This window comes from Rosa rugosa, chromosome 6 (genome assembly GCF_958449725.1).
Source record: "Rosa rugosa chromosome 6, drRosRugo1.1, whole genome shotgun sequence".
In the NCBI taxonomy this organism is placed as follows: domain Eukaryota; kingdom Viridiplantae; phylum Streptophyta; class Magnoliopsida; order Rosales; family Rosaceae; genus Rosa; species Rosa rugosa.
Genome location: NC_084825.1, coordinates 53,047,048 through 53,066,808, shown reverse-complemented (window position 1 = coordinate 53,066,808; position 19,761 = coordinate 53,047,048). Strand labels below are relative to the sequence as shown.

General features: G+C 40.5%; 3 protein-coding genes across 6 annotated transcripts; 1 reads left to right on the top strand and 2 right to left on the bottom strand.

Annotated features, from left to right (window-relative positions):
- Positions 1-604: 604 nt before the first annotated feature.
- LOC133715472 (putative RING-H2 finger protein ATL21A) lies at positions 605-3,274 on the bottom strand. The gene is made up of 2 exons (XM_062141984.1): positions 2,473-3,274; positions 605-1,105 (listed from the first exon to the last, which is right to left on the bottom strand). The coding sequence occupies exons 1-2, from the start codon at positions 3,158-3,160 to the stop codon at positions 705-707; spliced, it is 1,089 nt and encodes a 362-aa protein (XP_061997968.1). The 5' UTR covers positions 3,161-3,274; the 3' UTR covers positions 605-704.
- Positions 3,275-7,004: 3,730 nt separating this feature from the next.
- LOC133713909 (uncharacterized) lies at positions 7,005-8,233 on the top strand. Its single transcript, XM_062139942.1, has 3 exons — positions 7,005-7,142; positions 7,833-7,978; positions 8,079-8,233. Exons 1-3 carry the CDS (start codon positions 7,058-7,060, stop codon positions 8,094-8,096), a joined length of 249 nt encoding a protein of 82 aa, XP_061995926.1. The 5' UTR covers positions 7,005-7,057; the 3' UTR covers positions 8,097-8,233.
- A 117-nt stretch (positions 8,234-8,350) lies between these two features.
- Positions 8,351-18,755, bottom strand: LOC133713907 (glutamate synthase [NADH], amyloplastic). 4 transcript variants are annotated; one of them, XM_062139938.1, is made up of 21 exons: positions 17,952-18,755; positions 17,716-17,835; positions 17,207-17,320; positions 16,948-17,100; positions 16,676-16,776; positions 16,482-16,578; positions 15,880-15,989; positions 15,674-15,777; positions 15,346-15,525; positions 14,909-15,252; positions 14,733-14,803; positions 14,160-14,629; positions 13,197-14,066; positions 12,958-13,112; positions 12,661-12,822; positions 10,695-12,509; positions 10,301-10,569; positions 9,859-10,164; positions 9,514-9,781; positions 9,176-9,433; positions 8,351-9,086 (listed from the first exon to the last, which is right to left on the bottom strand). In XM_062139938.1, the coding sequence occupies exons 1-21, from the start codon at positions 18,318-18,320 to the stop codon at positions 8,793-8,795; spliced, it is 6,630 nt and encodes a 2,209-aa protein (XP_061995922.1). In that variant the 5' UTR covers positions 18,321-18,755; the 3' UTR covers positions 8,351-8,792. The 4 variants fall into 4 exon arrangements, with proteins under 4 accessions (XP_061995922.1, XP_061995923.1, XP_061995924.1 ...); XM_062139939.1 differs by lacking the exons at positions 16,676-16,776; positions 16,948-17,100; positions 17,207-17,320; positions 17,716-17,835; positions 17,952-18,755 and adding an exon at positions 16,288-16,422 and having other exon boundaries at positions 16,504-16,571; XM_062139940.1 differs by lacking the exons at positions 16,482-16,578; positions 16,676-16,776; positions 16,948-17,100; ... (1 more) ...; positions 17,716-17,835; positions 17,952-18,755 and adding an exon at positions 16,280-16,418.
- Between the last annotated feature and the right edge of the window lie 1,006 nt (positions 18,756-19,761).

The following is a 19,761-nucleotide window of genomic DNA, read 5'->3' as shown; positions in this document are numbered from 1 at the left end:
GTGCGTGAAATTAATCTGTTTGAGTAACTGACCAGAATGCAAAAAGTTATGAACAGCCTCTGTTACATCTGTACCAATACTCTCCCAATAGTGCTGAAAAAATAAGGGCAGCATTCCATCCGGTCCAGGTGACTTGGTTGGATACATTTGAAACAATGCTTCCCTTATCTCCTCACTACTATAAGGAGCACAAAGAGATAAATTCATATCTTCCGAGACTGAAGGAATGATAGCCTGTAAAGTTTCCTCCAATGCAGCAGAATCAACAACTCCTGCTTTATACATATTCTCAAAATAATGCACGACAATGTTTTCCAACCCTTCATCATCCTCATACCAATCACCTGCCTCATCATGCAGGCCACTGATAAAAATTTTCCGTTTTCTATTGGACAGCTATGGAGATAGTTATATTGAATTGCAACACTTGGGCTGACCTGATCACGTACAAAGTTTTGCTCTTACAGTATCATATATCTTTCACAACCACTGGCAGGCCCAAGACAAAGGGGAGGCCCAGAAATGATCAAAATCATAAATCAATTGTCTTATTCTCCAGTTTTGACAGTGATAAAAAATGATGATCTTTGAGTAGATCGACTAGTTAACAAAAGAAATCTTACGGAAATTTGATTGAAATCCTTCTAAGAACAAGTATGCACAAATTTGAGGGAGGAAAAGCACAAAAATTGCTACTGACTGAGTCATTGTGGAGATTTTCTACAAATAGGGCAAGTAGCATTCAATTTAAGCCATTCATCGATGCAATTAGCATGGAAGCAGTGTTGGCATTCGGGTATGGTCTTTAGTGTCTCCTTCGGCCGGTACTCGGACAAGCATATCGAACAAGTGCTCTCATCCGGCTGCGGTAGACGCCGGCTTTCACCGAGGACTATTTTCGGGTAAGCCGCAAGTGTTGCCACATCGAGTCCCTTTACGATTCCAGGCTGAGGAGCCACAATTGAATTAAATTCTGGGAGTGATGTGCGTCTCATTCTTAAAGGCTTGAGTCTGCCACACATGCAACATAATAGCCCTATAAGGCACATAAGTGCTGGCACTCCAACGCCCACTGTAATAGCATAGCGTGCACCCCTTGGGATTCCTGAAATAGTAATTTGGAATAAGATTAGTTATGAACTTAGTAAACAAAATTTAAAGTACGTGGCATATTGAATCCTAGAAGAGTAATGAACACAACGGTGGCAAGGCAAGAAAGACGAGTAGAAAGTCAAGTGACACAGAAACCAAATAATTAATTTAGAATATGACTGGTAACGGTAAGCATCAGTTTGAAAAAAAAAATAAAAAAAAATGAATTATGGCATGACTGATGACCCAAAAAGAAAATAAAAAATTATTCCCAAGTATTCAATCATGATCGATCGACATGTTGTAAAAGTTTCTTAAATATACATTATATCAACGCTGGACTGTTCCAGTCAGTATCACCATAAAACTAAAAGTTGGACCGGATTCATTTGGATATGCTTGAAATCTTAATTGTCTACTATAATCCTAAAGGGTTGTGAACAAAAGAGAGAGGTCAAGCTCATGTAAGATCTGGATATGTAATACGTAGTTAGAATTTAGAGGAAGCATCCCTAACACTAATAGCTGCGGATTGTCGAGTTTATACTTCTTCTATGTATATCTCTGTCAGTTTTGCGTGTGCTTTGTGCGTGGAGGTGTTGACCAAAGTGGCATAACTTAGGTTTAGTGCTCTCTAAGGATAATAGTCAACGAGGCGAAAGCCAGATATGATTGCAGTATGGAAAGAATGGTAGATCGAGCGCACTATAGCAGATCGAGGCCTCTGATTGCTCCAAAATCCAACTTTGGCGCATAGAAAATACCATGTAGATTGGCCTAGCTACGCTTATCTCCAAGGAGTTGCCAATCACAATAAGCTTTAGTTAAACAAGCTTGTTGACCACGACAAAGTAGTGGTTAGAAAGTCAATGCTAAGATAATCAGCACTGTCATATTGTATCATTCTTTCAACCCTGTTCATCATTGTTATCATTCAACTAATGCAAGATTCAAGAAGTGCAAGACCCCTTCAAAGAATGAGACCGTTCATAGTTACAAGGCTACATCTCCTTAAATGGTCTAGATTTCCTAAATGATTGCGATATGTCATTTGTTATGACAGGTGTTTGAATCAAGGAGTTTTCATGGTGGTATGAATTCTATATATCTAGGGTTTTTAGCTTTGGTTGTTTGAGTGATCCTTGGTGTATGTGTATTACTTCGAAATGAGTGAATCGAACTATATTGATGTCATTTGACGAAACAATCTTGAAACAATCTTCTTACCAGTAAAAATGAGCTTTATAACAACGCGAAATATGGAGAAATGAGTTATATATTGTTGCATTAAGCAGTTGAAATTATAGTTAGTGTAGCTAGTATTACTCAAAACGAAAGTAAGAGTTAATTAGCTAACGTAAGAAAGGACGTGGTTCTTACCTCGTTGATTAAGGCTGGAGCAAACAACTTTAGTAGAATTGGTCTTGAAGCCACACTTTCCGCCACGCAACTCGCAGGCGCCGCACCCCGGTCGGTCCCACTTTAGCCGGAGATGATCGTCGAGATCCGACGACATAACCTCCTGGTGAAACGTCCACTCGACCGGAACAGAAAACGTTCCAATCTTACTGCACGTCGTCGACAAGGACCTAATCACCCTCGCAGAATTGGTGGCGAAAACCGTGTAGTTGGAACCACTCATGCAAGCAATAGGGTTTAGCTTGTACTTCAAGTAGTCCAAGGAGCAGTTAAAGAACGTGAAGTCTTCACTAAACCCAGCCCGAAACGGAGAGCCGGTGAGGTTCAGAGAGAGGAGCCGTTTGGGGAGGCAGGTGTTTGGATCGTTGATCCATATCTCTTGCTCGCCGTAGTCTATGCCCTGAACGGTGAAATCTCCCGAAGAAGGAAGATTGAGCAGTGTTTGGGATGTGATGTCACAGGTCAGATCAAAACCGGGGAAGCCACAAGTCTCCGGCTGGCGTTTGTCGATCCGAAACGGGAAACGGATTACGGCCTCGCCGGTTTGGCAAACAGCGTTTTTGCAAGTCTCTAAGGTACTACTCGTTGTAAGGCATGAGAATGAAGAGAAGAGAAGGAAGGAGAAGATGATGGCTCTGAGAGTATTCATTTTCTGAAAGAGAAGTAATGGATAGCAATCAATTGCTACACACTTGATTTTATATATGCAATATCATTTTTTACTTTGTATAAATAAAGCCTAGTCTTCAGTCTTCACAACTCTTCATTTTTTTTTACGTTTTTCAGACTAAATTGTGCCATAATATGAAAGCCATGATGGTAGGGGAAGTCATCTACTTTGGGGTAAGCATCCTTTACAACATTCAAGGCCCACTTTTCTGTTTTATGTGTGAAAAATTGGACATTTCTTACCTGTAGCTATCTAGCTCGTAAGACTAGGTCAAACCATCCATTTGAAAGTGCAGTTTGTATCTTCTACAAAACCGACATAGTCGAACCTCTGAAGTTTGAACCGATGTATAGATGTGATCGGAGTAGTCGTCTGAATATATTTCGGACCATTGCAATTTAAGAAAGGTCCTTTTTTTTTTGTTTTTTTGAAATGTAAGAGAGGTCTTATAAGACTGAAGATTATATTAGTGCTACGTGGTCAGTTAAACAAATTTTCAAAGGGCGCAATACAATTAAAAAGTTAAAAAGCAGAATTAATCGGAACCAACCCGGAGATTAATTTCAAAGTAATATATACTAGTAACTTAAACAACCAAGATCATCAAGGCATGGGAAATTGCTTTTCTTTTGGGGTCTTTTGCGTGTGCATGTTGAGCATGTAGCACACTGCAGCTTTTGCTTAGTAAGACCAGTTCAAACTATTTTGAAGCGGTCAATTCATGTGGAAAGTACTGTATTCTTGTTTGTATTTGTGATTTGCTCTCAAGTAGAATAAAACGCAATATATGAAGCTTGAACTATTGTTTTAGTCAGATACGTGATGGCTCCTAAGATGTTGACATTTGAACTTAGACGTCTATTCTTTTGAATTGAAAATAATTGAAGCTAGAATAATTGATATGCCACATATATTAAAGCTCCCGGTATATATTGGCTGCTGCATGCTATGATACTACTTTATTAGAATTTGAAAATTGACTTGCTCGCCTACATCATCCCAAAGATTCAGTAAGGGAGAGTTTTCTGCATTATCTATGCATATATAAACGACTAATGCTTTGCATGAGGGCCGAGCTCAAGGTTAAGTTGAAGTTTGGCCATCGTTTTGGAAAAAACAGAAGAAGGACTAATGTCAGGACTTTGTAAATCTGTTTTTCTTTGATGAAATCTAACATGCATGGTGACAGTTTGATGTTGTCACGTATTGGTTTCAATATACAAATTATTAGGTAAGAATCTTCATCATATCCAGTTGGAAAATGTCATCCAAGCCATCCGAATTGTCATGTACGTTGAATCAATGAATCAATGTGCTATAAACATCTTGTATATCGAATGGGTTAAATCAATGTTAATCCAACAGTTGGTTTATCAAAATGTTGAATAACGATGGGTTAAATCAATATTAATCCAAAAGTTGATGTTTACCGGACCAAAACGAAAGTGTTATCCGGTTAGCATTAAGACTTTTATTCATGCAGTTATTTGATTAATTGATTCCTACACCGACACTCTTCGACCTAACTATAGGGCTGCCACTCAATTATTGATCTTCACGGCTTATATTTCAGACCAAGTTTTCTTTTCTTCCAGAAAGTTTCTCAATTAACTTCTGTGGGGAATCATTACATTGATTCGTTCTACGCTTAAACCTCTGTGAGGGATGCATTACATTAATATGTTCTACCATTTACTGCATAGGAGCATGATAGCTAACTAGTTATTCTTATTATCTTTTTGTTACCTCCAATATCTCAAGGTCAAGTGAATCATGAATTTCATCTTATAAGAATGAGCTGCAGCATATGAGAGGAAAATAAGATAAAACTATATATACATAGATTGGTGTCACATCCAAATTGAGAATAGCATATATCACATTGAGCTTACAGGGCACGACTTCAGACATGTGTAACATCATAAGTGTGATAAGCACTTTCATCTAGTCACACTCTCACCTAATTCATTGCATTGTTGCTACAAAATATCTAACTTTTTTTTTTTTTCAATAGAACAAAAATAATTACAACCTACAACTCAATACACATCGAAGACCTGAATTGTTAAATAAGAAAGCTTAATTTGGTAAGAGGAAGCCATGACTCCAATTCTAAACTATCATTTTGTGACCAACATTGGCAATCGCATCAGCCAAAAATTTTACTTCCCTCTTGAAGTGTTTGAAGGACACCATTTGCAACAACCTCTTCAAATGTAGAATATTTTGGACCAGCTTCTTAATTCTCCAAGAAGTTTGAATATATCCCATTATACTGTTAATAAGAACTCTGGAATCTCCTTCTGCGTCCAAATCTGAGAATTCATGGATCAATGCAGCAAGAAGCCCTGCTCTCTAAGCCAAAGCTTCAGTAGCTAAAATATTAATAGAACCTAGATAGTTTGTAGTCGCAAGAACGGGCTCTCCATTTGTATTTTTAAATATGAACAGGTTCTAATTTCTCAATAAAATCCGAAAGCATGTCTTGCAAATGATGTCGGTATTATATCTTGAGTTCCTACCTGATACAGGAATCTGCTATCCATTCCGTCTTCATTTTGTTTATCTAATATATTCTTTTAATTTTCTCCAATATCATAGTTCAAGTGAATTAGAAAGATCAAATATGTAATATATTCTTTTAATTTTCTCCAATATCATAGTTCAAGTGAATTAATAAGACGAAGAAAGATCAAATATGTAAACTTGGTGTCACATCAAATTGAATGATGTCAATTATACAGGACACAACTGATTCATCCAAGTGTGATGGATGTTGCTTCTCAACTTGAAATTACAATGCGATCCTTAGCAATAGCTCATCAAAACTTGAAAGTAAAACCCAAAAATCAAACTGTGATTTTTCACTGATCGAAATTCAAAGTTACACATGCAGCAATAAACACAACTAAAGTCACCCAGAAAATTTCATACCCTAATCTGAAAAAATTCACCATAACAGTAACATTATTCTGATTCAATCTTCTGAAGAAGAAACAAAAACTTAAAAATCAGAGCACCGACCGTTTTTTTCCCAATCGCCGTAACGGGTCGGCTCGGGCCCTTTCGGCCCGCCGATCTCACCCGTCTCTTTATTCAAGTCCAACTCATCTCCGTCACTTTCACCCTTTTCATTCTTTCCATCGTCGTCCTGTTTGGCGCTTCCGTCGTATTTCACCTCCGCGTTTTCGCGCTCCGGTTGAGATTGCCCAGTCGAGGAGGACAAGAGCCGACTCACTGAGTTGACAGCTGAGCGAGCCAGAGGCTCGGCTTTCGTTACGATCGTTGATGAGAATCGACGGCTCAGATTCGTCGCCATTTTTTCTGCAAAAACAAAACGAACAGAGAGGAAGAAGAAAAGTAGGGCTGGACTGGATTCGAGAATTCCGACGTCGAAATTTGCAGGCGTTGAATCGAAAGATCCGGCAATGAAATCTGGATAGATCTTAAGGTTTCATAAGCCTCAGATCTCTCTATCTTCAATGAGTTCTTCCTTTTTCTTTTGGCTTCAAGCCTTCATAAGCTTGTAGGTTCCTGGTACGGGTTCGTGTAACGAAGCCACGTGGTGATTCCTTTCCTAGAAATTGAGTTGGGGGCATTTTATTGGGTTCGGGTAGCGGGTGCGGGTCACGTTGGATACGTTAAGACTTAAGACACAGGCACCTAATTAGATATTTTGAAAAGTCATATTAATCTCCTCCCGACGAATCCGAAAAACCCTCAAACTTACTGACTACAAATTAGTGATTTAGATAGGCTTTTCTGTGTAAGTGGTCCATAAGCCCAAAGCAAGTTTTCAAAGCAAATTTAATTATTGATGTAGGAAAATGTGGGTGGATAGCTCTAAGCCTCTAACTGTGTGGAAGTAGAGACAAGATGGGAGGGGGACCTCATTTTTTGAAGAGAATTCCCAGAATCAAATTCCCACAAAGACAAAGACACCCAAAATCCTCAGCTTCAGGTATAATTAGGTCTTTACGGTTCATGTTTTGCTATAAATTGGTAAAGTATTTATTGCTATTTACCCAAAAAGAAAGAAAGAAAATATCACTTTCTTTCATAGTTTTCAGTGTGAGTGTGACATATCTTCCCAATCTGTTTTTGAATGTATTTGTGAGTATCATAATGGTTGAAAATGAAAGATAAATATGGGGTTTTTGCAAAACTAAGATATTTTTTGGATGGATATTCAGATATTGGATAGGAACCTTAGTTTTATAAGTTCATGCCTATTGATCTAACCAACATTTTGGGTCTTAGACTATGAATTTCATCAAAGCCAGAGCCCAGTTGAAACTGCGAGCTTCAAACTCTTTGAGTCTTTGTAGGACATTGTGTGATGGAAAGTTTGATATCCAAGAAACATATAGTAATGGTTCTAGAGTGTTATCCCTTTGCACTCATCTTTAAAACAATGGTTGGAAAGGAAAGAGGGGTGATGAAGAAATTTGCAATCCTTTCGACATCTTGGAGCTTAAAATTGAGATACGGTTTATGTTTTTTTGCTTTGAAATACTTCTGATGTTGGCAAAGTTTGCATGGAATTGCATGATACAGTGAAGGTTTGCCATGGAATTTAGAGATCTGCTTATCTTTGTTACTTTGTTCTGTATAGTCAATACTGTGTGTCATGAGTTCTCTTCCTGTGTAGGTTCTACTTCACATACTCAAGATGCATCATCAGCTAGTCTAGGGTCAGAAGTTCCAGCGCCACCGAAAAACCCTGGCGTCGGAGGGAAGGCCTCTCTTCAGCCCGAACGCACACCTGTCACGGCCAGAGAAATAGATGCCATACTAGTGAGCCAAATACTACCCTACTTACAATGCAGCAGGTTTTGGAGTATCAGATTTTGATCGAACTGCGTTTCCCTCTTGTATTTTGATTCTTTTCGTGCAGTCAGGTGGATGCATTTGATGATGAAAGAAGAACCTGAGAGCTGGGAATGTGAATCAATACATTTCTTAGTTTCTTGTATGATTTATACTTAATGATGAAAAAAGGACCTCTGTACAATACACTTTGATGGCCTTATGCTCTACATGTTAATTCTTTTGGCAATGGTTGATTTTACAAGAGAACGAGGACATCCCTCATAGATCGTACCATTTTTCATTAGGCACATTCAGTTTCTGCAGACAATCGAGTTCGCATTCTTGGCAACACATAAGTAGCTGATGGAAAACATAATAATTTCCCATATTATAATTTCATTGATTCCAAATCATTGAGGAAGAACCAAAACTATACATTATTCCTTTAAAACAACCACGCAAAGAGCCGGGTAAAAACTATAGACAATAATAAATATATCCTAAGACCTATTATATAATACCCAGCTCCGGCAAAATGGGAAAACCCCATTTCATTATGTGAATAAAAGCTTTGTAGTTGTTGCCCCATTGAACGGCCACTTCATGCAACTTCGGTCCCTCCAGTCTCAGCTCCATCACAGGGAAAAGCATCACCGAGTGGATTATCCGTGAAACAACCACATTCGAAAAATCCTTCTGTCTATCACACTAACAAAATGAAAAAGATACCATCTACGTTGCTGTGTCTTGGTCCTCTAGTTTAGATTTTAGAATCATGAATCCTTGATCATCAAGTCATCTATGGTGTGCTTGCAACTGTCTTATGGCTCTTGCTGATTTCTTGATGCCTCTTCAATAGATCGGATTCAGGGCTCCCGTTGCTGTTTGTGTGGTCTTCTTCTTCCTTGCAGAGGTAGTTGTCAACCTGTGCAGCTGCTTGCCGTCCCTCTGAGATTGCCCACACCACCAGGGATTGACCACGCCGGCAATCCCCAGCAGCAAAGACCCCATCCACATTGGTTGAGAACCGACCATAATCTGCCTTGAAGTTTGAGCGATTGTCACGCTCCAAGCCCAACTTCTCTGCAATCACCTGGCAAAAACAAACACGATAACCAATGAGCAAAACATCAATTATGCAATACAAGAAGCAACCGTCGATTGACAATTCAAGATACTAACCGCCTCAGGTCCAAGGAACCCCATTGCTAGAAGGACAAGATCGGTCTCAATTATCTCCTCAGAGCCCTCGATTTCCTTAAATTGGAACTTGCCAGTAGCATCCTTCTCCCATTTGACACGTACTACCTCAAGTCCCTTCACAACCCCATTCTCATCTCCCACAAACCTCTTAGTCAGCACCTCATAAGTTCTTGGATCTTTGCCAAACTTGGCTGCAACTTCTGCATGCCCATAATCTACTCGGAATATACGAGGCCACTGCAAACAGAAAAGAAAGGAAATAAGTACACAAGACATCTCATAACATGCATACAAGGTCCCAAAACTCAGTTACCAACCTGTGGCCAAGGGTTTCCTGGTGCCCTTGTTCGTGGTGGCTCAGGGAGAAGCTCCAAATTTATGACATTAGTACAGCCATGGCGAACAGAGGTTCCAATACAATCAGTGCCAGTGTCACCTCCACCAATGACCACAACCTTCTTACCCTTGGCAGAAATGTAGTTACCATTCTTGAGATTGCTATCAAGCAAGCTTTTGGTGTTTGCATGAAGAAACTCCATAGCAAAATGTACTCCTGACAGCTCTCGCCCAGGTACGGGAAGGTCCCTGCACCAATAAGGGCTCGTTAACAATAATCATATAGGAAATATAAAAATATATAGCAGTAAACAACCATAAGTTACCTTGGCTTCGTTGCGCCTACTGCTAAAATAATCGCATTGTTCTCCTCCCGAAGGCAATCAAACGAGTAGGAAGGATCATTTCCAACATTAGCATTGACCACAAAGTTGACACCTTCCTCGGCCATAAGGTTAACCCGCCGTTGAACTATATCAACTTTGTCAGCCTTCATATTAGGCACTCCATACATCATCAGCCCTCCAATTCTATCAGCACGCTCGTAAACTGTCACCGTATGACCTATTCTGTTTAGTTGATCAGCAGCAGCTAGCCCAGCAGGCCCACTTCCGACAATGGCAACCTTTTTCCTGTAATTTCAGTCACATAAAAGATGATGATTCATGCACTGGAAATCTGCCGCACTAAATTTTTGAATATTCCATAACAAAACAATGCAAAAGAGAACCAATCTGAGACTGAAGAAAGGAAAATGCAAAATCATACCCAGTTCTCTTGAGTGGAGGACGTGGCACCATCCAACCTTCCTCAAAAGCCTTGTCTATGATGGCACATTCAATGCTTTTAATAGAGACAGGATTCTCAATAATACCCAGAACACATGAACCTTCACAAGGTGCTGGGCAAACTCGACCAGTAAACTCAGGGAAGTTATTTGTCTCGAGGAGTCTCTCTAATGCTTCATGCCACCTATTCTGGTACACCAATTCATTGAACTCAGGTATTTTGTTACCAAGAGGACACCCAGTGTTTTCCTGCAGTTTACATCAAAATAACAACTTTACATTAAAAGAGAGAATTTGAAACAGTCGCAGTGCATCTAGGACTAGATAATATTTAATCAGAAACAAAACAGGACCAGAAGCAAACAAGATATTACCTGATGGCAGAAAGGAGTGCCACAGTCCATGCAACGCGCTGACTGCGTATTCACAAGTGGACCAGGTTTAGTTTCCTCCATAACTTCCTTCCAGTCATTCATCCGAACTTTGGGATCCCTGTATTGAACGCCCTCACGCTCATAAGAAATGAAACCCCGGTGTTTAACAGCTTTGCTGACCTCACTAGGCCTCTTCAATGTTTCAGCATCTTCTACCTGATTAGATGTCCCATTTAAAGATGCAGATGCCATCTTCTTAAGTTCTTCAAATGCATCTTTCTTCTTTATTTCCACCTCTTCCTCTTGCTCCTGAGCTTCTTCATCAGCTTGATCAACTGTCTGTTTGGAGGCCTCCTCCCTCAGGTTTGCAAGTGCACGCTTGTACTCTCTGGGGATAACCTTGATGAATTTAGGCAAAAGATTCTCAAAATCAGCCAGTACTTCACTGGCCAGCAAGCTTTTTGTATGACGCTGATGCTGCTGTATCATCATTTTAAGAGTCATACTGTCTTCTCCTTCAACTTTATCAAGATCTACAAGCTCAGGATTGCATCGGGACAAAAATTTTCCATCCACATCAAGAACGTAGGCTATGCCACCACTCATACCAGCAGCAAAGTTCCTGCCAGTTTTCCCAAGCACAACAACAGTGCCACCTGTCATGTACTCACAGCCATGATCACCGACACCTTCAACTACTGCCCTTGCCCCTGAATTGCGAACACAGAATCTTTCTGCTGCCATTCCATTGAAATATGCCTCCCCACTAGTGGCACCATAAAGAGCTACATTACCAATGACAATGTTTTCTTTTGGGTCAAACTTGCTTCCCTTGGGGGGATAAACTATGATCTTGCCACCAGACAATCCTTTACCAACGTAATCATTGCTGTCACCTTCAAGCTCAAGCGTGATGCCAGGGCAGAGGAAAGCTCCAAGGCTCTGGCCTGCACTTCCGTTGAATTTGATATGAATGGTGTCTGCTGGAAGCCCTTCCCTGTTGTAACGTTTGGTCACCTCATGACTAAGCATTGTTCCAACAGCACGATTCACATTGCAAATTGGTGTTTCAAAGTATGCAGGAAGAGCCTTCTCTATAGCAGAACTGGACAGCGAAATAAGTTTGTGGTCAAGAGCCATGTCCAACCCATGGTCCTGTTTCTGAACACAATATTGTGAAGCTTCTGGACGAATGTCTGCAGCAGGTCTAAGTAACAGGGAAAGATCAATGTTGTCCAGCTTCTCATTGCCTTTAGTAACTTCTTTGTCGACTTCAAGCATATCTGAACGACCAACCATTTCATTTAAAGTTCGAAAACCAAGTTGTGACATTATCTCTCTCACCTCCTCAGCTACCATGAAGAAAAAGTTGATAACATGTTCAGGTTCTCCGGCAAACTTCTCACGAAGTACTGGATCTTGGGTTGCAATTCCGACAGGACAGGTGTTCTTGTGGCACTTCCGCATCATAATGCAGCCAAGGGTTATGAGGGGTGCCGTGCTGAACCCAAACTCTTCTGCACCAAGAAGTGCGGCTATGGCCACATCTCTTCCAGTTTTTAGTTGGCCATCTGTCTGGAGAACTGTGCGGCCACGAAGATCATTAGCAACCAGGGTTTGATGGGTCTCAGCCAAGCCAAGTTCCCATGGAAGCCCAGCATTCTTAATGCCGGTCCATCTGGAGGCCCCAGTGCCTCCATCATGTCCGGCAATTAAAACATGGTCGGCATGCCCCTTCACAACTCCACTAGCAACTACTCCTACACCAGCTTCAGACACTAACTTGACGCTGATTCGAGCCCCTGGGTTAGCATTCTGCAGAAAAATGGAATAAAATTTAGTCCCCCCTTTAAACATGGAAGTGCTCAATAAGCGGCAAAAGAAATATTACCATCTATCAAAAAGGAGTGGAGTGAAATACGGATGCTAAAACAGTTAATGGCAGGATAAGAACAGCAAAACATACCTTAAGATCATGAATTAATTGAGCAAGGTCTTCAATTGAGTAGATATCATGATGGGGAGGTGGGCTGATAAGTCCCACACCAGCAGTGGAATTCCTGGTAACAGCAATGTCTCCAATAACCTTGTGACCAGGAAGCTCACCTCCTTCACCGGGCTTGGCCCCCTGTGCAACAAAGGCAAAGATTTATGATCCATGGTATAAATAAATCAATATAAATTTAACCTCTGTTAAAAGATCTACAATAGAATCTAATATAGAAATCCAAGGCACAGTACATCAGAGCTTATACAAACATACCTGAGCCATTTTTATTTGGAGTTCATCAGCATTTGTAAGATAGTAACTTGAAACTCCAAATCTCCCACTTGCAACCTGCTTAATTGCGCTCCTCTTTGGATTCCTTGAACCATCAGGAAGCGGCTCCATACGAGAGGGCTGCTCACCTCCCTCACCTTCAGAAGGGAAACAATTAATTAGAAATTAATATGCGATTACCAATAAGACGGTACAGATTACTAAAGATTTAAGAAGCAAACCTGTATTCGACTTTCCTCCCATTCTGTTCATAGCAATGGCCAGTGTAGTGTGTGCCTCCAATGATATTGATCCATAACTCATTGCCCCAGTACAGAACCGTTTAACAATCTCACTGGCAGGTTCCACTTCATCCAAGTGAATTTGCTGCTCTGTGTTTTTAAATTTCAGAAGACCACGGAGATTGCAGGCTTTATTTAATTGATGAATGAGCTTGGAGTATTCTTTATATGCCGCCACACTGTTAGTTCTGGCAGCCTCCTGAAGCTTGGAAATAGCAAAAGGATCATTTAGGTGAACTTCACCACCTTTTCTCCAATGATAATCCCCTGGATTTGGTAGTGCCACAGCTTCTGCACTACCCGGAGGAAAAGCCCGAGAGGGAAACGCCAAATCATGCAGATGAAGTCCATCACGAGCAAGCATCTCAAATGTTGCCCCCTCAACTCTACTAGGAGTTCCTGCAAAGCACCTCTCAATCACTTCAGATGAAAGACCCAAAGCTTCAAAAATCTGTGCACCCTTGTAAGAGGCCAAAGTAGATATCCCCATCTTGGCGAGAACCTTCTGCATTCCATAGTTGCTAGCTTTGAAGTACTTTTTAACCAGTTCATCCTTGGAATATATTGTACCATTAGATTTTGGTGGGATCTTTCCATCAACCTGCAGTCTCCAAATAGCCTCTACAGCCAGGTAGGGGCAGATGGCATCCGCACCGAATCCAACTAACGTACAGAAATGGTGTACCTCACGCGGCTCAGCAGATTCAATTATCAACCCTACTCGCGTGCGCTCAAGATTTTTAACTAGATGTTGATGAACAGCACCAACAGCCAAGAGTGAGCTTACAGCAACACGTTTTGGGGAGAAGGCTGCAAATTGGAAGAATAATCAAATAAAACTTTAGCTGTCAATGAAGGACTCAAAATTTTCAACTGAGGGGAACATAAATAACCAGGAAATACCTCTGTCTGAAAGCACCAGTGTGGTATATCCCTTTTTAATTGCCTCACGTGCTTCAGCACAGATCCTATCCAAGGTCTCCTCCAATCCCTTTCTACCATGTTCCTTGGAGTAAGTTATGTCAAGAACCTTACAGCGCCAACCTCTGTAATTCATTTTTTTGATCGCCTCCATTTCCTCAATCCTTAAAAGAGGACCTTTGAGTGAGAGACGACGGCATTGTTCTTCAGTGGTTTCTGTTAGATCACCTTCTGGACCGATCATACATTCCATAGACGTGACTACCTTTTCTCGAATTGGATCAATTGGTGGGTTTGTTACTTGGGCGAACATTTGCTTGAAATACTCAAATGTAAGCTTTTCTCTATTGGACATAACAGCCAACGGGGTATCATTTCCCATTGACCCAAGAGCCTCTACGCCATCTATTGCCATAGGAAGCAACAACATTTCCAAGGCTTCAACTGTGTAACTGCATAAAGAAGAAATATGCAAATTATAAGACAAACAAGAAAAAGCTATAACATGAGAAAAACAAAGTTTAGAACATGGGCCGAGGACAAAACAGCACATACCCAAAAGCCTTCAGTGGTGCCAGTAAACCATGGACTCCCATGTTTTCCATGTTGTCATCATCAGTAGATGCCTAGATATCACAAAGAGTAAACCTTATCAATGTAAGAATCAACTACACGAGCTGAAAACAACAATAATACACAGAACTTGCCATTAATAGTCATCTCACACTTACAGGAACAACTCCAGCTATGGATGGAGGGACCCTGTCAGATTCATGAACAGAATCAACTATGTCCTTGAGCTCAATCTTCTGCCTTTTAAGCCACTCCCCATACGGCCTTGCCAGTGAATATTGCTGCTTCAAGGCTTCATCATCGACCACTATATGATTCTCAAAATCCACCAAAAGCATCATTCCAGGGTTAAGTCTTCCTTTCCTGCAGACATCTTCTGGAGGTACGTCTACAACCCCAACTTCACTGGCCATAATAACTCGTCCACTGTGGGTGACGTAAAAGCGACCCGGTCGGAGCCCATTCCGATCCAATGTAGCTCCCAGATAGCGTCCATCAGTAACTGCAATAATTGTTTTTAGTAAATCAAAAATGTACAAAGCAGGCATTCTGTATGTATTCCATAGAAATCCAAAAAAATGACCACATATATTACATGATATTAGAGCTGGCCCATCCCATGGCTCCATGAGAGATGAGAAATATTCATACAGTGCTCTCCTATCAGGATCCATGTTCTTGTCATTTTGCCATGCTTCAGGAATCATCATCATAATAGCTTCAGGGAGGCTTCTGCCAGCTCGAACTAGAAGCTCAAGGACACCATCAAAAGCTCCTGCATAAAGGAAAAATTAAATTTATGCAAATTAGATATGAATAAAAAAATAACCAATTCCTTCTATTTCCACAAGGGTCACATACTAGTTCTCATCAATATAATTTCAATAAATTTTGTGCATGCAACAGAAAGTGCTCTAATTTACCTGAATCGGATGAACTGGCATCCACAATTGGTAACAGCTTCTTTAACTCATTTTTTGATAAACCAAGTTCAGTACACTTAAGCAGTCCCTCACGTGCCTTCATCCTGAGTAAGTTCATATATGTGTGAGGAATTCATTTAAGACATTTTAAAACTTAAGGGGGGCATCGATTGAAGGCATGCTTAATAACAATTTCCATAACCTACCAGTTAACATTTCCTCTAAGGGTGTTGATTTCTCCATTGTGGCCAATGACACGCATGGGCTGAGCACGGTCCCAGCTGGGGAAAGTATTTGTTGAGAATCGAGAATGTACCTGCGGGAAATATCAAAATAACCAAACTTGTCATACACAATTCCATCTTCTCTATTCAAAATAAGGAAATCCAATGCTAAAAACCTAAACCTACACACATGAAACTGTGTTCGGGCCACTCCAGTTCAAAGTATACTGCAGTGCCAGTACAAATGAAAATCCTAAGCTATACTTTCCAAACACAATTTCCTTTTCACCACTCATTCGAAATTTTCAACCCCAACAACTGATCATAGAGAGCAGTGCACCAAGTTCTGCAAACATGATTACTTGATAATGAGGTTTCTTACCAACTCACCCAATGCATCCAATCCAGCATCCAATTTCAATTAGTAATCAAGGGAGTGGAAGAACTTAAGAGATCATTCAAACCTCAATGCCTCAGAAGTCATTCCTCAACCTTGCATCTCTTCAGTTACTGGTTGTTCCCATGCTGTTTGTGGAGTATGGAGTTAGTGGAGAAAAAACAAAGTTAATGGATAAAATATTTACCAGGGCCATGTAGCTCGTAAACCTTTCATTGCCAAGATCTGCATAATAGTAACCCTTCAGCTGTTCGGGTTTCAGCTGACCCTTGTAAACAATCGTCCTGAATAAGATCAAGTGACAGAACGAGTTTAGTGATCACATAAATAACATAAAAAAACTTCCAAGCAAAAAGCATGCTAGATATGAGAAAGACAAACCTCGAGGAAAGTGAACATATGTAGAAATCTTTAGCACCACCATGTTGAAGGTTTAATGCAGCACGGATGGCAACCATTGAAACCCTTCTAAGTATGTACATCTGAAAGGTGGAAGGAAGAAATGTAAACACAAACACATTATTAGGTTCATAATGAATTAAGCTACTTATTTCTTCAGCTATTTATTTCTCTAATTCACAGAGATGACATCTTGTCACCATCTCTGTCCTCAAATCTAAATTCTACAATATGCATATGAAAGGAAAAATTACCTGGCGCTCAAGATCAACTTTCGACCTCGGAGTTGGAGTAAGGAACACTTGCTCAATAACAGGTTCTGTCTGGAGAGCAGAATTCCCCAAATCTGAGTTATCAGTGGGAACTGATCGCCACCCAAGAACAGTATGGCCAAGAGACTCGGCAACCTGCAAACATATCAAAAATGTTCCAGTAAATGCCATGCAAACAAACAGAGAAGACATTAGCACAAAAAATGTGCATCTAACACAAAAACAAACAATTTGAAATTACCTTTGTAAACACATTTTTGCTTTCCTCTCTACGACTTTCCGATGTAGGCAAGTAGAGCATACCAACAGCATACTCACCTAGCGGTGGAAGCTCAAACCCATTATCTTTGGCAGCCTGGGAAACACCAACCCAACAACAAACAACAATTAGTGCCAATTATACAGAAATCGAATTCAGTATTCAGTATGCAAACTATTTTTAAAAAAAAAATTATAGAAAATTATCACAAAAAAAAAATTAGAAAACATAGAATTTTCCAAAGTTTTTTTTTTTTTTCTATCAGCTTCAACAAAAAAACAAAGATACCTTTTTCACAGGAAACTACCAAAACTCACATAATATTTGAAAACAAAAATTCAGCAATGAAATGGATAAGATCTATCCAGAGAACATTTTATCTCATTAAAATCCGTCAAAATTGAAAAGGATATTTTATCTCATTAAAATCCGTCAAAATTGAAAGTAAAAACATATAATCCAACCGAAAAAATCCGAAATCGAAACTATACCTCCTTGTAGAAATCGTGAGGAATCGCCACAAGAACACCAGCTCCATCACCGGTGTTTGTTTCACATCCACAAGCTCCTCTATGTGTCATCCGCACCAACATTTCCAGAGCATCCGTAATCTACAAACATCACATCAAAAAAAAAAAAAAAAAAAAACATGAATACAAATACAAACACATGCACGTAAATTACTACCAAATTTTCAATTTCACCACGAAACGACGTCGTCACCTACCGTTTTACGGCTGCTTTCACCGGACAATTCCGCCACGAAGCCGACACCGCACGAGTCCTTATCCATCGCCGGGTCGTATAACCCGAGCGGCTTCTCCGGCACGGCGGAGAGCATGTTCCGGACCACCACCCGCAGCTTCGGCGAGCGGCCGGGACCGTCGGATCGCCATAAGTGCAGCCTGTCGGATCCGGCGGCCCTCAATCTCGTCCCGAAGAACTTCTTCGCAATAGCTTTGGAACCAGAGCGAGCAGTGGCTCTGGTGCTTAGCCTCGCTATCGGCGAGGCATTGAGCTGAGGTGAAGCGAGGACGGAAGGTTTGGTCCGGAGTTGGAGAACGGAACCACCACCGCCGGAACTCGCCGCCAACATTATTCACAAAATCAGAATCAGGAGAAGTGTACAATAGTAATAATGATTTTTACGTATTTCACAAGATTTTCTCGTTTGTTTATAGAAATTAGACTCCTGTATAGGAAATCTATTTGAGCTTTTTCAGGAGATTAAGCCGGGGACGGGTTCTAGATCCGAATCAGAGAGAGGCTGAGACACACTCTCCGGTGAGATCTGTGAGCAGGAAAACGACGCCGTTTAACGGAATCGAGAAAATTCAACCGGGAAAGGTGAAGGAATGGCCGGACTTTCCTATGGATTCTCGACCTGGATTCTTTAGGCCAGGAAAGAAAAAGCGAGAGGAAAAGGGGAGAGAGAGAGAGTAACGGTGAGAGAGCGTCGTCTTGGTTTCTCCGAGTCGAGGCAGAGAGCTCTGTTTTATAGAGAGGAACGGAGACGCAGGTTTTTAGAGAGAGAGAGAGAGAGAGAGAGAGAGGGAGGGAGAAAACAGCGAGCGTGTGCTTTCGGACTTTAGAGAGAGAGAGAGGGGTGGGGACCACAGGAAATATTTAATGGCTAAAAAAGTAAAAATTACCAAGTCCGACCTCTAAGCTCTCTCCCACTGTTTTTTTTTTGGGTAAAAGTAAGAGTGACAGCTCAGAAATTCTTGTAGATGCCACGTGTGTAATTGCTCTATGCGGCACGCGACAGCCGCTCATGGTGGGGCCCGCGGGGCAAGGGGTTAGAGAGAGAGAGATAGAGAGTCGTATCAGATAGATGTTCACGTAATTAGATAAACACTGGTGGGAGTGAGCCTTTTTTTTTTTGATTCGTTGTTTTTGTTAGGCCGCCTCTTGTTTCTATCCGAACCAGGAGATTTGGTACCGAGCCTGAGCGGTGAAAAAATGGAAGGTAACACGCTGGGGATGGGAGTGTGGTTAACTACGGTCTTCTTATCTGATTGTGCTGAATTATGGGTAGTTGGATTTCCCCGTTTCCTTTTGAATGGATAACGTTTGCCGTTTGCGGTTTTTTTTTTTTTTTTCTTTTTGAATGACCAGTTTGCCCTTGGGAAATTTTATTAATTAAAAGAAAAGTTATGTGAATAAAATGATGTAAACATCCCATATACGCAATTAACTACGCCCTTTGTTTCTTTTATAAAGATCACTGTATTTTCTCTAAAAAAATTTGAAATCGATGTGAATAGACTTATTGAGTTGTGATATATCCGCTGTTTTTAATAAAAAAAATGTGTGAAAACGGTATGATATTAAGTTGTGATATATCCAATGTATTTGAAATCGATGTGATATATCCACTGTTTTTAATAAAAAATGTATGAAAACGGTATGATCTTAAGTTGTGCAGCAATGTAATGGCTCTTATGTCATTTTTTTTATATATTTTTAAAATCATTCTCATTGTTCGCTTTCTCCTGTCAACGTAAATTGTATTTTTATAATTAAATCGTAACACA

Excerpts from the sequence above, each read along its gene's own strand:
- LOC133713909 (XM_062139942.1), top strand. The coding sequence starts at position 7,058 with ATGGGAGGGGGACCTCATTTTTTGAAGAGAATTCCCAGAATCAAATTC. Across the intron at positions 7,143-7,832 it reads CCCAAAATCCTCAGCTTCAG|GTTCTACTTCACATACTCAA; the intron begins GTATAATTAGGT and ends CTTCCTGTGTAG.
- LOC133715472 (XM_062141984.1), bottom strand. The coding sequence starts at position 3,160 with ATGAATACTCTCAGAGCCATCATCTTCTCCTTCCTTCTCTTCTCTTCA. Across the intron at positions 1,106-2,472 it reads CTCCAGCCTTAATCAACGAG|GAATCCCAAGGGGTGCACGC; the intron begins GTAAGAACCACG and ends TTACTATTTCAG.
- LOC133713907 (XM_062139938.1), bottom strand. The coding sequence starts at position 18,320 with ATGTTGGCGGCGAGTTCCGGCGGTGGTGGTTCCGTTCTCCAACTCCGG. Across the intron at positions 14,804-14,908 it reads CCATAGCTGGAGTTGTTCCT|GCATCTACTGATGATGACAA; the intron begins GTAAGTGTGAGA and ends TGTGATATCTAG. Across the intron at positions 9,434-9,513 it reads CAGGAAACCCTTGGCCACAG|TGGCCTCGTATATTCCGAGT; the intron begins GTTGGTAACTGA and ends TTCTGTTTGCAG.